Source organism: Canis aureus, chromosome 26 (assembly GCF_053574225.1).
Source record: "Canis aureus isolate CA01 chromosome 26, VMU_Caureus_v.1.0, whole genome shotgun sequence".
NCBI lineage: Eukaryota > Metazoa > Chordata > Mammalia > Carnivora > Canidae > Canis > Canis aureus.
Window position 1 is genome coordinate 17,092,159 of NC_135636.1, and position 17,037 is coordinate 17,109,195.

General features: G+C 50.3%; 1 protein-coding gene across 1 annotated transcript in view; it reads left to right on the forward strand.

Annotated features, from left to right (window-relative positions):
* The first annotated feature begins 9,158 nt into the window (after positions 1 to 9,158).
* Positions 9,159 to 17,037, forward strand: part of JAG1 (jagged canonical Notch ligand 1) — a 36,150-nt gene continuing 28,271 nt past the window's right edge. Inside the window, exons 1-2 of the mRNA XM_077872204.1 lie at positions 9,159 to 9,766; positions 10,200 to 10,505. Coding sequence (XP_077728330.1) covers positions 9,686 to 9,766; positions 10,200 to 10,505 — 387 coding nt within the window. The 5' untranslated portion in view covers positions 9,159 to 9,685. The remainder of the gene's footprint in view (positions 9,767 to 10,199; positions 10,506 to 17,037) is intronic.

Consider the following 17,037-nt stretch of genomic DNA (forward strand, 5'->3'; position numbering starts at 1 on the left):
AGAAAGGGAAAGAAAAGAAAAAGAAATAAAGGAAGAAAGGAAGAAATAGAGAGAGGGCTTATAACCCAATAGCTTTACTTCCCAGAAAAAACTACTGAGTTTCATTAAATCTACACATCTATATAAGAGGGCAATTTACATAATTGTGGGGGGGAAACCTTACTGTGTTACCACCCCGCATAATCACGACCATGTAAACTGGAAGATTAGTTAGCTCAGAAAAGCTGTGCTAAAAAGGCCCATCTTGGGTTGATCTTTGGACAGGGCAATTTGTGAATGTTTTTAGAATATGAACAGTTAAATTGTTAGGAATTCATCTGTAATCATTTCTTACACATGAGAATTTACTCAGTGACTCGATAAATAGTTGCTAAGCAGTATTTTTTAAAAAACAAAACCAAAGCCACCATACTAGTTAGGAATCATGTTTGGATTAAGCAAAATTTCAGAAAGATGTATTCTTCCCTTACCCCCATCCCCACCCCACCCTGCTTTCCCTGAGCAGCACTTTGGTGTCATGCCCTCAAATTTCCAGTATACATCGTTCTCAGAAAATAGTTGTATTTCTCAGCATTCCATATATATAAGGCCCAGGCCTCCAAATATCTGTAACAATATACCCACGCATATGTGGATATTTTTCATAACAAAACGCCAAGAAAAGCTTTGCTTCACCTGAGGGACTAGCTTGTGGGTGCATGAGTAAAGTTAATCTTGTAACTGTTTTCTTGGTCAGCTTGGCTGTCAGTGAGCTCAGCATCCAATTCTCAACTCAAATAGTTAATGCTCAACCTGCTTGTCTCCGTTTATTATTTTTCCTCCCTGATCTTGGTCTTCTTTTAGCTCTATTTTCCTTGGTCCTGATATTTATTTACATGCATATTTTACCTGAAAGCCTCCTGATTTTCTTTTAAGAATATGCCAGTATAGAGGCGCTCGGGAGGCTTAGTCTGCCTTGGGCCCAGGTCAAGATCCAGGGGTCCTGCAATTGAGCCCCACGTTGGGCTCCCCAGTCAGTAGGGAGCTAGCTTCTCCCTCTGCCCCCTTCCTCCCCCAGCTTGTGCTCACTTTCTCTCTCTTTCAAATATGTAATTAAATCTTTTTAAAAAAGTATATGTATATAAACATATACTTGGATAAATAACTGTGAGGAATTCCCATTATGACACTGAGCCGGTGATGGAACAACACTCCTCCCCAGTGATACAGTATTGCAACCATTCCTGGAAAGAACATTTGATAGCTTCTGCCTAACTACATACAGATTGTTTCTATATTAGACGTAGATTAAACCTTATCGTGTATATGAATTGTCTGGGGATCCTGTGAAATTGCAGATTCTGATTCACAAGGTCTGGGGCAAGCTGAGAATCCAAATTTCTATCAAGCTCCCCGGTGATGCCAACACTGCTGGTCCTCTCATCAAAATGGCAAGGGACAGGATAATAAGGAGCCAGGGGCATGATGATCAGCTCCGCGACATTTAGGCTTAACTGATTTGCCATAACCATTTGGTAAATATGTGTGTGATTGATACTGGAGAAGTCAGTTCAGAAAGCAGATGCGTCCATGCCGTTCTCACTCCCGCACCCCAGGCTCTGCTAATCCTCAGTCAGTGGCATCAACATCACATTGGTCGAAAATTGACTCCTAGATTTTTTTTTTTTATTTATACTCCTAGATTCTCTCTGCAGTGTAGACCTGAATCGCCATACTACTCATTAGTCCTGGCATGGCCTCATAGAGATGAGGCTCCTAGGAAATCACCTGGTTCAGGCTCCCACCCAGGATGGGGAATCTCCCTGTCTGCTGCCCCTGTCCTATGGTCCCAGCAGGCTCTGTTTGATTACCTTCACTGGCAGGGACTCACGATCCCCAAGGCAGCCTATGACATTAAGGAATAGCTCTTATGAAAACAAAGCTTGTCTTTCTGCTGAGTCAAAATCAACTTTCTGGTAACCTCCACCCACTGAGCCTTGTCTGCTGCTTGCAGCATTTCAATTCGGCTCCTACCCACGTCAGACTTTCCAGTACTGCAGACAGCTGCTATGCCTCCTGTCCACGCTCCTCCAAATAGACGCTCCCAAGTCCTCCAATTGCTGGGCTGAAAGATCCAAAATGCAAATCTTCTTCTAAGCATGGCCCAGCTGTCAATATGGTTCTTAAAAACAGTGCTCAGCATGTATCCAAAATAATTGAAAGCGGGGTCTTGAAGAGATCTTTGTAGATCCACGTTCACAGCGAAATTGTTCACAATAGTCAAAGGATGGAAACAGCCCAAGTGTCCACCAGCGGATGGAGAAGCAAAATGTGGTGTGTACATACAATGGAATATTATTGAGTCTTACAAAGGAAGGAGATTCTAACACATGCTATGATATGAACACTGAGGACACTATGCTAAATGAAATGACGGTCACAAAAAGATAATTGCTGGGATTCCTGGGTGGCTCAGTCAGTTAAGCATCTGACTCTTGATTTCAGCTCCGGTCATGATCTCAGGGTCCTGGGATGGAGCCCCGCATCAGGCTCTGTGCTCAGCAGATTCTCTCTCCTTCTGCCCCTCTTCAACCTAGTCTGCGTCCCCTCCCTCTCACCAAATAAATAAATCTTAAAAAAAAGAAAAAAGGCATGATGTATGATTCTACTTATGTGAGGTAGCTAGAGTAGTCAAATTCATAGAAAGCAGGATGATGAATGATGATTGCCAGGGGTTGGGGGAAGGAAGGAATGGAGAGTTGTTTAACGGGTACAGAGTTTCAGTTTGGGAAGACGAAAAAGTTCTGGAGATCGGTTTCACAACACCATGAATATACTTTTATTGAACTGTACACTTAAAAATGGTTAAGATGGCAAATTTTTTGTTATCTCGATTTACCCCAATTTTAAAAACAATGGTGCTCAGACCTGGTCAAAACACCTCAGTTGTGTTAAGGCTAGTGTAGAATATGCTAGAGCTATGATTTTTCCTTGACTGCTAATCTACATTTCTAGTAATGCAGCCTCAGAATGTGGCCTTAGTATTTTTAGTAGGTGTGTTGCACCATTAAGGCATATTACACATGTGGTCTATTAAAACCCCCAGTCCTCTTCACATGAATTACTGCCAAACTATTCTAAGAAAATGTAAAATTGACTTCTCTAGTTGTTACCTGCCTTTGAAAAAAATATTACCACTTCCATAGATGCAATAGCCATCTTTTGGAAACGAAACTTTCTCCTTTACAGTCATTTTAAGTTTTCTATGCCTTAAGTTTATTTCCAAAAGAGAAAAGAATCTTTGGCATGTTCTGAAATCATTTTTAAATGATGCTTATAAAAATCTGTGTATGTTATGACTAATATCTAAGGATCTAGAAGTTTATAGGTAGTACTTGTGCCATATTTCTGTGCCCAAGTGAATGCTTCTTTAGCCATCCTTGAGCACTCTTGGCATAAAGACAATAATAAAAACAACTATTTACATTCCAAATGAAAAACCTAAGGATTGCAAACACCCACTTTTCATGTTCTTCATAACTTCTAATTTAGAGGAGGGCATCAGGAAAGGCACCATTGGCTTGAGAACAAAAGTGTCAAACACAGACATAGTCTTGTAATTTATTGAGAACCATTAACCCAAACATGAAATACTGTGATTGGAAAGCCCGTGGCTTTCATGCCATTGGCAGGTGTAATCACCTTCCTTTGACTCTCACATTTATGTATGTTTTGAAATTTTCTCAGATAACTAAATATATTTAGCTTTCCTTTTCCCAAGTTCCAACAACTACTTTGATTCTTACAAATCTTTTTTTTAGATCTGGAGGTAGATTTGGGTTTGTTCGTATTTGCAAAAGCTGAATGCAAACAAGATGAAAAGGTGCTCACAGAGCGAATTGTATTTTGGTAGTTTCCACATGCTACCTGCTTCTGAGAGTATAATTTCCAGAGCCATTTAGGAGATAAAAAGGTTTGTAAGAGCTCAGTCACACTTTGCAATTACAGAAAATTGTTAGTTGCATTTAGATCAGTCAACTGTACAAATGGAGCAATTTGGTTTTCTGCCTTTTGTTTTTTTAAATGCTATCCCAGAATATCTATGGGTCAAGTTGTTCAGGTGTCATTCACAGAATAGAAAACTCACTACATCATCACCACAAAAAGGAGGGCGGGTGAATCATTTATAATTGTTTTGAGTAGGCCAATTTAACAGCAATTTACACCCAAGATTTTTTCATTTTCAAAAAGGCTCTTAGCTGTAGAAGAGGGTACATTTTACAAGTAGAACTTTTTTTCCCCAGTAAACTATGAAATTATAAAACTATATAAAACTATGACAGGTCATACAGAATCGTTGGTTTTAATTCAAGGAGTAAAATGAAGAAATCAGTTCCACGGTTCCTGGATTCTGCATCTTGGATTTTTTGTGAATTTCAATGATTGGCTTGTTAAAGGGGCCGTGGACACATAACTCTGTCCTGATAGCTTTCCACCTAATGTCTGTGAGACAGCATTGGGGCAGGACAGGCAATATTATAATACCTGAGCTCATGGGCAAACCAAAACAATGTTTTAAATGAAAGCTCATACATAATTACTGTTAATAAGGCCAGAAATTCATAGTTCTTGTTTCCAAAGAAAATTAATTCATCTCTCTTGTGTATGTAAGATGAAGCTTTGAAAAAAAAAAAAAGATGCCTGGATCTACTCACTCTATGCTTAAATGTATAAACCTGTGGCCTGGTTATGGTTGCTGTGGGAGCAATAACTTTATCCTGAATTTTTAACGTCTTATTTGCTGCCCATAGGTTTGTTTTGCTCAGAACTTCTTGTGATGTGGAAGCATGAGAATAACCCATGAAGGTGATTGTATTTTCAGATGCTATGTTTCCTTGGAGAGCCTGCTGGGCAGAATTTACAGGGGCTTACATTTTCTGAGGCGGTAAGGTGGTAGAAAGAAAGAAGAGCTCATAGGACACTGAAGCATCCCTTGGTTCTGCTGCAAAGGAACAGAAAGATATCCCATCTGCTTTTCTATGGAGGAGGGCTCGTGAATTTGCCTTAACTTCTCTGCAATGTGCAAACAAAAAGGGAATATATTAAAAGATTGTTTACGTGGCTCTTTATATTTGGACCTTCCTCTCTTATTTATTGGAAAGAAGAAAGGTATTAAGGAGACAAGGAAGGGGGGAAAATAAGTACCTTCCTTTTGCTACTACAATCTCCACTATCATCATCCCTTACAGGAATGCCCTTCACTCTCTAATGTTTAAGTCCAATGCTTTTGTGTTGCCTACTATACTCTTGGCACCCTACAGAGTACCTGGCATATCGATGACTATTTTCCCGAACATCCTGTGGTGAAAAATTTCAGGCAGAGAAATTTGGAAGAATTTTATGTGAACACCAGCATGTCTCCATCTAGATCCTATCATTAATTTTTAAAAATATTTTATTTATTTATTCATGAGACACACAGAGAAAGGCAGAGACATAGGCAGAGGGAGAAGCAGGCTCCCTATAGGGAGCCTGGTGTGGAATTTGATCCCAGGACCCCAGGTTCACAACCTGAGCTGAAGGCAGATGCTCAACCACTGAGCCACCCAGGTGCCACATAGATCCTATCATTAATTAACCCTTCACTATTTTGCTTCAGCATATATCCAGCCAGCCATCCTCTCTCCATCTATAATCTCATTTTAAAAATGCATTTCTAAGCTGCAAATATCATTTCACTTCCCTCTATGTACTTCAGCACCCATATAATTAAGGTTGAGTATCACAATTTTGTTTCTTTTGAACACACGAGATGCACCAGTCTTAAGTGCACTGATGTATTTTGACAAATGCACACACCTGTGTAACACAAACGCTTATCACGGTACAGAACATTATCCCTCTTCTGGAAGAAGACTCAAGACCATCCCACTTCATCTCCATCCTTCCGTCGACATTTTACCACAAATTAGTTTTGCCTGCCCTAGAACTCTCTATAGAAACAGTTTCATACAGTATGTAGTTTTCTGTGTCAGGCTTCTTTTCATTAGTAGGACATATTTTGAGATCATCCATGTTTCTAGGTGTAGTTCTCAATAAATATTGATTTGCTGATTTTTATCACAGTGCTGAGGCATTTAAGTTGACCAAATGTATTTACATACAGTTGCTATAGCTTAAATGTCTCTTATTAAGCCTTTGGTGAGGAGGTGTTCAGGACTGCTGTTTGTTGATGAGTCAGTACAATAGGGCAAGTTCTGTGGAATAAGTGAAATAAGGCATCTTTTTAAAACTAAGGAAAGTGGGGTGCCTTGGTGGCTCAGTTGGTTGATCATCTGATTCTTGATTTTGGCTCAGGTCATGCGTGATCTCAGAGTTGTGAGATGGGGCCCCACATGGGGCTCTGTGCTCAGTGGTAGGTCTGCTTGAGATTCTCTCTCTTTCTCATTCTGCCCCTCCCCCTGCTCTCTCTCTCACTAATAAATGCATGTTTAAAATTAAAAATACCTAAGGATGGTTATGGTTTGAACACATTAGACCGTCCAGACGGTAACTGACCACAAACTTCTCCCCTTTGCACAGGTGTAGGTGTGATGGCTAAACATGGCCCTTTCCATAGAAACGTTATCTCTGGAATGTTCATTTGCTATATCCAAAGGCAGGATGTGACTTGGCCAAGGGGGAATCTGTGTGCTTAAGTTCTTTCCGCAGTAGTTCCCCATTCTCTAGAGAAAGAGACTAAGAGCTGCCTGCAAGGAAGTGGAGACCAGAGCTTCCATTTAACGTCTGTTGCGGTAAACGTGACTGGCTTTTTGGGGGAGTACCAATTAGTTGGAAGAGTCCCAAGTGAAAATTTTAGAAAGAATCCACTCTAGCCCACAACTGTCTTCTCTAAAAGTGGGTTCCCAAGTTCAGGAAGGGTGAGCGACGCTGTGCTCTTTGGCAAGAGAATTTTGTGTTTAACCCTAACAGGAATAGTGAAGTCACTAATAATCAGATGGTTTCAAACACCCCCCCCCCCCCGCAAAAAAAAATCTTTGTTCTCTTCCTTAAGAAAAAAGAGCCATGGGGGCTAAACTCAACTGTGGCCTGGAACTGACCCCAGCTTACATGCCCACCGGATTACTACCTGGAGGCACCTGAAATCTCAGGTGGCCCTTTCAGGTGTAGTCCAGGTGGCTGGATCTAAACTCTTCAACTAAAGGGCTCAGCCTCCTTCCTGAGCAGTGTGTGGGGGACGAGCCACGGGGCACAGAATTAAAACAGGTTCAGACATGGGGAACTCCAAGGAGTGTGTAATTTAAGACCTCATCAGCCTCCATGAATTGTCTGTCTTCCCCTGCACCACAAGCATTTTGCTTTTAGACCATTACTTAGCACCCCGATGGACATTTGGGAGTACAAGGGAGAAGGAGATAGACAGGAGGTAGAGGATATATATGGTTTGAAAACTTTGGTGAGAAAAGTCTGTCTAGATGCAACTACAGTTGACAACTGGATGCCTTGCATTTAGGATAATTGGATGGACCGGGGCACGTGAAAATGCTCAGGTTGCTACTGCCTATGCTGGCTGCGGATGTGTTCCGCTCTTGGATAGGTCCCTTCCAAAATATGGATTATCTCACCAATGATCAAGATGGGGCACATTACACACTGAGAAGTTACCTTTCTTAAGAGTATTTCCTGGGCTGTTAAAACGCCAAGATTGCTAAACCACCCTTGGTGACTTGGAACCAATGTAAAGAGCTCAGTTGGCTGCCTCATTCCCCGGCGTGATGAGATCTAGCACCGAAAATGTTGTCCATCTGAGCCACCCATTAAATGCGGGAAATAACCGCGATTTACCCAACCTTTTCTGCACTCATAACTCAGTATATTGCAAATTATTTTCCCTTGACCCATTGCTGCCCATCATGCCCGATAGTCCCAGGGGGCTCACTATTCCCGCAGGACCTACCCATTATAAGGGCCAAAGCTCTGTCTCCTTTATTTCAGCGGAAATAAAGAAGTCTCCTCAAACGCAGCCTCAGGTGTGCTGCGAGAGGGGTTGGCAGAGGGTCCGGCCAGCCCGCAGGTTTCCTTCGACCTTGGCTATGCCCGGGAGTGTCGCCGTTAACTGCGAGGCCCGCCTCAAGGTGGAAGGCGGCCGCGGTCTCCACTGCCCCCCCGGAAAGCCAAGAGGTGCGGCGGGCGACGGCGGCGCGCGGTCCCTTCCAGGCCGGTCTCTTGCCACCCAGAGAGCTGCTCGGAGGCCGCCTACAGGTGCGATCCCGGCACTGCGGCCTGGGCAGCGGGAGCAGCTCGGCGCGGGCTCCAGGCCGTCAGCATCTCGCCCGGCCCCTCCCCGAGCCTGAGCAGACCCCGGTGCGCCCGCCGCCCGCGCCCGGCCTCCGCCCTGCCACGGTTTGGGAAAGAAGCTGGGAACCGTCGCCCGAGACTTGGCCGACTCGGAGCCGGGAGGGGGTGGGGCGCGGCCGAGGCTTCCCCTCGAATCGGCCGCAAGACTGGCTCCGGGAAAGTCCTTCAAAGTTCCCAGCAGCGCCTGCCCAGGTCGCCTCCGCCGGGCGAGCCGACGGCTGCAAGCGCGCCAGCCTCGCCGCCCCTGCCCCTGCCGCTGCCGCCGCCGCCGCCCCTGCCGCCGCCGCCCCCGCCCCTGCAGCCGCCGCCAGCAGCGCGCTCTGGGGGCTCGCTCGCTCGCTCGCGGGAAGCGGGCCGGGCTCCCGGCGGGCAGGCCCTCCTCCAGGGGCGAGAGGCGCAGCTGACGCAGGCGGCTCGGAAGGCGGAAGCTGCCCGGCTCCGACCGCTCCGGCAGCGCCGCGGCGCCTACACCTGGGGCCGAGACCCGCCGGCCCGAGGAGCCCGAGGGGACTCCTGGCATCTACAGGGCCGCGCGTCCCTGAGCAACGGACCCTGGCGAGGTCCTCGCCGCACCCTGCCCGCCTTCCCGCCCGCCTTCCCGCCCGGCCCGGAGCTCCCGGACGCGGGGTCCGCGCTGGGCCCCGGGACGCCGACGCCTACGCCGTCCCGCGGGCCCCGGAGCCCCCGGCCCCTTCCAAGTTCCTCCCGGAACGCCCCCTCCCCAGCAACCAGGGGGAGGGGGCGTGTCCTCGCCCGGCACGCCCCCTCATGAATATTAATAGGAGCGCATGCGCCCGTCCGGCGCGCTGGGTAGAGGTGGCCAGCCCGGGCCGCGGCTCCCAGACGGGCTCTCCGAGTCCCTCTCCGAGAGCCGAGCGGGCACGCGTCATTGTGTTACCTGCGGCCGGCCCGCGCACTGGGCTCGGGTTTTTTTTTTTTTTTTTTTTTTTCCTCCCTCCCCTCCCTCTCTTCTTTCTAAGCAGCTGATCTGAAAGGGAATAAAAGGCTGCACATAATCATAATAATAAAAGAAGGGGAGCGCGAGAGAAGGAAAGAAAGCCGGGAGGTGGAAGAGGAGGGGGAGCGCCTCAAAGAAGCGATCAGAATAATAAAAGGAGGCCGGGCCCTTTGCCTTCTGGAACGCGCCGCTCTTGAAAGGGCTTTTGAAAAGTGGTGTTGTTTTCCAGTCGTGCATGCTCCAATCGGCGGAGTATATTAGAGCCGGGACGCGGCGGCCGCAGGGGCAGCGGCGACGGCAGCACCGGCGGCAGCACCGGCCGGAGCACCAGCGAGAGCAGCAGCAGCCGCGGCAGCGGCGTCCCGAGTGCCCGCGGCGCGCGGCGCAGCGATGCGGTCCCCACGGACGCGCGACCGGCCCGGGCGCCCCCTGAGCCTCCTGCTCGCCCTGCTCTGCGCCCTGCGAGCCAAGGTAGGAGCCTGCCGGGCCTCCCTCCCGGCCCGCCCTCTCCTTTCCCTCGCAGCTCCCTGGACGCCTGCGGCTGAGCGCCTCGAGCGGGCGCGGGAGCCCCCGGGCGCCCCGCTCCCCGGCTGGGTCCCCCGCGCCCGAGGGGCTGCACCTGGGCCGGGAAGTCCCGGGCCTCCTACGTGTCCCCTCCACCCTCCGGGCGGGGCCGGGGGCTGTGTTCTCTCCGCTCCTCGCCCCCGGGAGCACTCGTCGGATTTCTCCGGCACTCGTGCATTTTGTGCTCGGGAATCACGTTGAGTCCTTGCACCCAGTTTTGCAAAATCCTTTTCACTTGGCGCCGGGGGCCCGTCGGGGCGGGCGGGGAGGGAGTCGCCGCTTCCACCCTCGGAGCAAGCCCCTCTCCCCCGCGCTGACCTCCCTCCCCCCTCGCCGGCAGGTGTGCGGCGCCTCGGGCCAGTTCGAGCTGGAGATCCTGTCCATGCAGAACGTGAACGGGGAGCTGCAGAACGGGCACTGCTGCGGCGGCGTCCGGAGCCCGGGGGACCGCAAGTGCTCTCACGACGAGTGTGACACGTACTTCAAAGTGTGCCTCAAGGAGTACCAGTTCCGCGTCACGGCCGGGGGGCCCTGTAGCTTCGGGTCGGGCTCCACGCCAGTCCTCGGGGGCAACACCTTCAATCTCAAGGCCGGCCGTGGCAGCGAACGCAACCGCATCGTGCTGCCTTTCAGTTTCGCCTGGCCGGTGAGTGCGCCACGCGGGGAGGGCGGCCCGCCGGGGTCCCAGCCCGCGCCGGCGGAGCCCCGCGGCCTCGCCAGAGGGACGGCGGGTCTGGGCTGGAGCCTGCGCGCCGGCTGGCAAAGCCTTGCCGGGTGCGGCGTGAGGCGGCTGCGACCCCGGTTACGGTCTCCGCGGCCTCTTGCCTAGCGCGCGGCAGTGGGGAGCCCGCGGGGGCTCGCGGGGGCTCGCGGGGCAAAGCTCCCAGGGAGGCGGGCTTATTAAACCTGCATCTAGAAGGCCCCAGAGTGACCCTCCCCCCCCCCCTCCCCGCCCGAGCTGGGCGTATTAAACCTGCATCTAGAAGGCCCCAGAGTGACCCTCCCCCCCCCCCTCCCCGCCCGAGCTGGGCGTCTTTATGGACGATCTCTCTTTGCTTAACGAATTGAACCTGATGCGCCGTGGAAGGCGACGCGCAGTTCTGGCCTTCGAAGCCGTCCAAATGGTCACTCCCCCCTTTCTCGTGAGCTGCCGCGAGGGCGGGTGTGCCCTTCCTGGAGGGCGTGGGGGAGCCAGTTTCCCGCCGCTGCCCGGGAGACTTTGGGGCGTGCGGGGACGCGCTCCGGGCTGGACGGGAGGGTGCGGGGGCGGCCGCCGCCTGGGAGGTGGGTGGGGGTTGACTCTGGGCCGAGGCTGGAGCCGGGAGCCCGAGAGCCTCCGCCCCCTGCCGGCCCCTTCCTGCCCTCGCCCCCGCGCGGTGTAGCCCTTGTGGCCTCACTTCCAGCGGTTCCCGGGCTCTGGAACCAGCTGTGTTTGCAAACTTCCCCGGGAAGGGCGGGGGTGCGCCCTCGTCCGGCGGGCTCCGGCCCCCGCTAGCCTGCGGGGGCGTGTCAAGGCCTGGAGGGGGCGGCCCGCTGGAGGCGGCTGCGGAGAAAGTGCCAGGGCTCGGACCCCTGCCCCGGGCGCCGCTCGAGGCCCCGGGCCCGGCTGGCCCGCCCTGCAACCAGGCCCTTGCAACATCCCAAACTGGGTAGAAGGAAGATGTGTGTGATTGCAGAAGCGGAGGAAAGGGGAAAACGCTGGTGCCCTCTGCTCCGCTCCTGCCGTCCAGGAGGCGTGGCTCATCGCCAGGACTGGGGCTTGGCCCGGCCTGTGCGGCGAGGGTGGGCGGTGAGGGGGGGAGGGGGAAGCTCCGTGCCCGGGGGAATACTCTCCGCCACGTGCTCTGATGGGGTGCGCTCTGCTGCCTCCTATCCGCGGGCTGGGGCTGTGATTCGCAGGGCCGGGAGGAGAGGGAGGGGGGAGAGTGCCTCGGTGTGGGCGTGGGGGGGGGGCACGTGTGATTGTGAGTGTGTGTGTGTGTATCTTGGGGTGGCTCTCAAGCCGCACATTGACTGGAGCTGGCGTTATAAAGTGCCCTCTGCCATGGGTGAGATAAGACAGTTATCGGAAACATGCCATTAAAAGGGACTTATAAAAACCCATGGTATGTAGAGTTCTGAGAATGCAGGGCTGCGTCTGTTGTGAGATTTCAATTTTACAAAGACTGTTTATCTTGTTTGTTAATCCCCTACTAGGGAGAACTTTAAAGAGGCTGGCCACTTTGTAATCTGCCCGTGCCCAAGTTCACTGTGAATACTGCCCACCCTTGAACTTGTGTTTAGAGTTTAGGGGGGAAGGGGCCTGCAGGTGGTTCCACCCTCCTGAGGATCAGTCCGGAGCCCCTTGCTTTTCACAAGACCATAAAAGGAATCTTATTAGTGATGTGGAAAAGCTGCAGGCCTGGCTGAGGCTCACTTTGGAGAGTAGGGTCAGAGGATGGCTTGGATGAGAACAGGGAGCCTTGCTCACCAGACTGGCCCCGGAAAAGTGACCCAGAAGGTGTGTCTGTCCCTATCTAGGACTCTGCCAAATGTCAAATGGGGAATGAGCAGAAGCGGTGTGTGGGGCAGGGAGACGATTGATTTGCTGGTGCTCTTCTGTGGTTTCAGGGCCCACGGGTCACCAACCATGAAATAGACTCTCGGCTTTTCTAGAATAGGGAGACTGCTGGGGCTACACAGAGTGTAGTTCTTTTGAAGTTGGGCCAAATGCATGTATCACTCATAAATGAGTCTCCACCCTGCCCCCCCTAAAAGACCTGCTGTGAAACATAAGCTTTGCTTCCCAAGAGAAAGTGAAGTTTAGGTGTATTGTTTTAGTTTATTTTCCGAGTGTGGTTAGAGAAACACCACAGTCTGTAACTTTTAAAGAATGATTCCAGGGTGAATGTTAACCTGAAGTGAAAGCATTTAGGTATTGAAGAACATAGAACAGTCTCATTCAGTTTGGCAATAAAATATTAATAAGCACGTCTATTTAAGACTGACTTTCTTAAATAGGTAATAACTGAACTTGGTACAGAATTCAAGATGGAAGGTGATACAATTTTTTTTTCTTTTTTTTTTTTTAATCAAACCACTTGGGACTTCCATTGGAGGCCCTGGCCCTTAAACAGTCACAATTACCCTTAGCATGGGTCTTCCCAAATGTGCTGACAGTGGAAGAGCTGTGGTTCAGAGGGCACGGTAGAAGGTCAGTTTAGAAGGTGGTGTAATTCATGTCTTTTGTTTGGAATTATGACTGTAGTCAAACCAACTGTTCGTGTTATAGAGAGGAAGAAGAGGAAATGAGTGGTCACATTTGAAATCTAGTCCACATTCCAGTGTCCCTGTGGGGAGCTCTGTAGAGGTGGGTCTGCCTGTTGGATTGTATCTGATCAATGTGCCACTGGTTGTCTGCTGCCCCTGTTCCAGGCTTGTGGTTCTCATTGGTGGCTTCTAATCCCCAAACCAGGGCTGTTCACAGGGTCTTAACTGGAAGTAACTGGCCTGATTGATGACCCTCCAATCAGACGCACCCAGTGATAAGAACATATGTTATGGAAGGTAATTGAGCTCAACGGGAAGTGATTTGAGAATAACCATTTGTAAATCATTGAAATGGTTAAGTTGTACCTCTCAGAATTAGTGCTAACTCCCCATAGTACCTGCTTATTGAAAATCCATTCATGCAGTTACCACTACCAAGCCCCCAAAGCTTTTTAGGAACTCCAGGACCCCAGTTCCTGAACTGATGCTTTGCGGACCCTGCAGTGAAATGAATCTAGAGAAACTTGGGGTGGGGTGGAGGTAGTTGACTATCAGGTCTTTTGGCGTCCTATTTAAAGGCCATTGACAGTGATAAAAGGCTTGCTGGGAGCAGCTGATTTTTTTTTTTTTTTTTTTTTTTTTCAGGAAAATCCAATGAAGTGTCAGAGATTACAGAGGGATGCCAGCTTTGGCCCCTTTCACACTTAGGGCCTGATTGAGCAACTGCGGGGGCAGGGAGGGGGGGTTTGAGGAAATCCGATGCCACTAGGTTCATCACAGAATATAATTGATATGTCCTTGCCTTTATGCCCTCTGCTGTGTTTCTGGGTCCCTGTGCTTCTGTTAGGTGCGGTGTGGACACATGGATGGGGTTCTCCTCTGAACTGGCTCCTTTCTGCAGCCAGTATGTACAACCCATGTGGTCATCATGCATGCAGACAACCGCACACAGGAGTTCAAGTGCTTTGAGCACAGGCCTTTTCTCATGTGGAGAAAACCTCTTCTGTTCTCAGACCCCTGTGTCAAATGAAAGTGATGAAATGACACATCTGCGTTGCAAAACCAGGCTTGGGGGGAAAGGGGACCTGTGCTTACTTGGTGCTAAGTGTCTGTAGGATGGCTGCTCCCCACATGAAATCCCTGTTCAGATTACTTGGTTTCTAATTTTTTCTTCTCCTCAAGGTGTAAACCTCTGTGTTTTCTTCCTCCTTGTCTTGTTTCTTAGCAACTTAAACCTCCAGTACTTACATGAGTTTGCAACCCACCAACTCCACACCCATAATTCTTCAGCGACTTCAGACATTTGTAGACAACGGTGAAGCTTTTGGCATCGAGGCAGTAGGGGTAAGGAGGAGTGGCAGCCACTTAAACAGGCATGTCACTTCCCTGAAAACCAATGATCTGAATACTGCCTACAACCTTTACATCAAGGAGCAGGAAGGGGTCCCTTGGTAGAAGGCATGTGGAAAGTTTCGCATGGATGAAAAATGTTGTTCCTGAAAAACATGCAGCCAAGGCAACAAAGGAGTCTTCGTGTTCCTGATCTGAAAACAGGAAAGCAAGCAGAGGTCTTGGCTGGATTCATAGCAGCCACCAGTCCATTCTAAAGGCCCAGAACTTGGTTCCAGTGTCAGGCTTGCCATGTAGGAATGCGTCCTCTCTGGATGTGCACACAGTTAGCATGGTAGTCCTTAAGGCAAATATTCCCAAGAGTTCCCCCTTGGTAAACTTCTATAAGTGTGTTCCTTCTGAGAGAAGTGGCACATGGCTCGAGCTCTTAAATACACTTAAAAAAATAAAATAAAATAAACATAATCCACTTTTCAACTTCAGGAAGATGTATTAGGATGCATGAGAAGTGATGACTCTTGGGTTTCCTAGAACGGTGGCAGAGGTAGAACCGGGTTCTGCATTCAGAAGTGTTCTACCTTTATCTTGGCTCGTGGTGCTGGGTGGCCGGCCGTGTGGTGATTTCCTTGCTGGTTTCTGGTCACTGCGTGGACTGCCCTGCGGTGACGTTTGTCACTGGTGCAGTGCATGTTCAGGGAAGAAATTCTGCGATGTGGCTCCCAGTGGCTAAAGTGGTACATAAATAGTCAAACATTCAGAGTCCTCCACCAGCTCAGCCCAGTTTTTCTACACTTTTGGTAAATAAGTAGAAAGGCTTCTTGTTCAGGCTTGCTCTGTGTGAACCGGACGGTTGTGCTTGGCTGGCTTCTCGGTATTCTATCTATTAACCTCGCCACCCTTTTGTAACTGGTGCATTTAATTATCAGTGGGATGCTTTTCAAACAGGTAAGGGTAATGATGGGAAAGGCGGTGGGGGCATCTCATTGAGAGTCTCCATTCTGGATATGAGCTTTGGGGCCCACTTGGTGAGTCTTTGAGGTGGGCTTTCATGAGAAAATCACCCTTTGTAACCAGATCGGACTCTATTGAAATGTCAAGCCCTGCAGACTAAATTGCAGTCCACGGCCGAAGTCATGTCAGCTCGGATGCTGTGGGGCACTTGTCCTTTCTTCAGGCCTCCCCTGGCCACGACCTGGTGACACGTGAATTGTTCGTGCGAGCGTGCGTGTGCCCACACATGCGATCGCTGAAGCCTTTAATATGTTTGTGACTGGAATATTTTATACCGTGGCCACCCAGACGCAGGCAGGACAATAGTGTGGCCGAATTGACTGAAATGAGGATTACAGAGAATAATGCCGCCTCTCCAAAAATACTGCTAATACAGGGCCCGCGACAGGAAGCGCCAGTTGAGTCAGCAGAGCACAGGGCCCCAGGCAAACCCCGGGCCGACCGCCTGGCACAGTGGCCCCCCGGGCACGTCGGGCATCCCGGGGTCTGTGCTCCTCGGCCGCCCCGTCGCAGCAGCCTGGGGTTTTGGACGCCGCACGCGTGCCGCTCGGACGGCGGTTTGTTGCGTCCGTCAGCTTGGCAGGAATGGAAGCAGCCTCTTCTCGGGCTTGGTTTGGCCGCCACTGTTGCCAGGAAAAGGAAGCTCCCAGCTGCCAACACAATTACCTTTGTTTCTTACATCCCCCTTCTTAATGTGGCAATTAAGTGCTTACCACTCTGCGCGGTGCCAAGGCAACCACCGTGGAGTCGCCCGCAGCCTCCGTGCCCCGGGTGCTGGGAGGCCCCGGGGGCCTTGGGGTTTGGAGGCCGGACCCTCCTCCCCAGAGGTCACTCTGAGAGCTGGCCATTCTTCTTTCCTGCTGCCTGGGAATGGGGACCAGCTGCTGTGGCCAGATTTCCCTGGGCCTGGAGGTGGGAAGGGAGGCACAAACCCACACTGAAGTAGCTTCCCATCTACCCATCCCTCCTGCTCTGCCCCCAGGCTCTCATTCTGGGAGAGATTTAAGAAAAGAAAAAAAAAAAAAAAAGCAAGGTGACTCTTCTTCTAGTCTTACTTTTGTAGTCTGAGGCCAAGAAAGATCCAGGTATTTGCTGGTTCTGTTTCTCGTGGGTGGTATTTTTGTATGAACTTGTTAAGTTGGACACTTGCCCATCATCTGGCCTGGCACCCCCTTTCCAAGCCCTTAAGAGGGTGCCCAGGGACTTGGCCTCCGCTGGGGGACAGATTGGCAGTGACAAATTGGGGGTGACGTGATCAGAGCAGATTGCGTCCAATTCTTGGCCTGATACTGGCCTAACATGATGACACAAAGTGTGCGGTCTGGACCTCCGAGTATGGATATATATTCTGGGATGTACAGAGGTCAAGCGTGGGCCTGGGAAAAATTAAAGTTCCTAGCAACTAATAATCATTACCAAATTATCTTGATTGTTGATCTATAGTGTGGGGATGGAGTGGGAGGGAAGAGGGCCTCCTAATAGGGGCCTTGGAGGGAATCCTTTCTTCTGAAGGCTGGGTGGGAGGAATCCTCCTGCCCCAGGAGGTGAGGCCCAGAACCATCAGCACT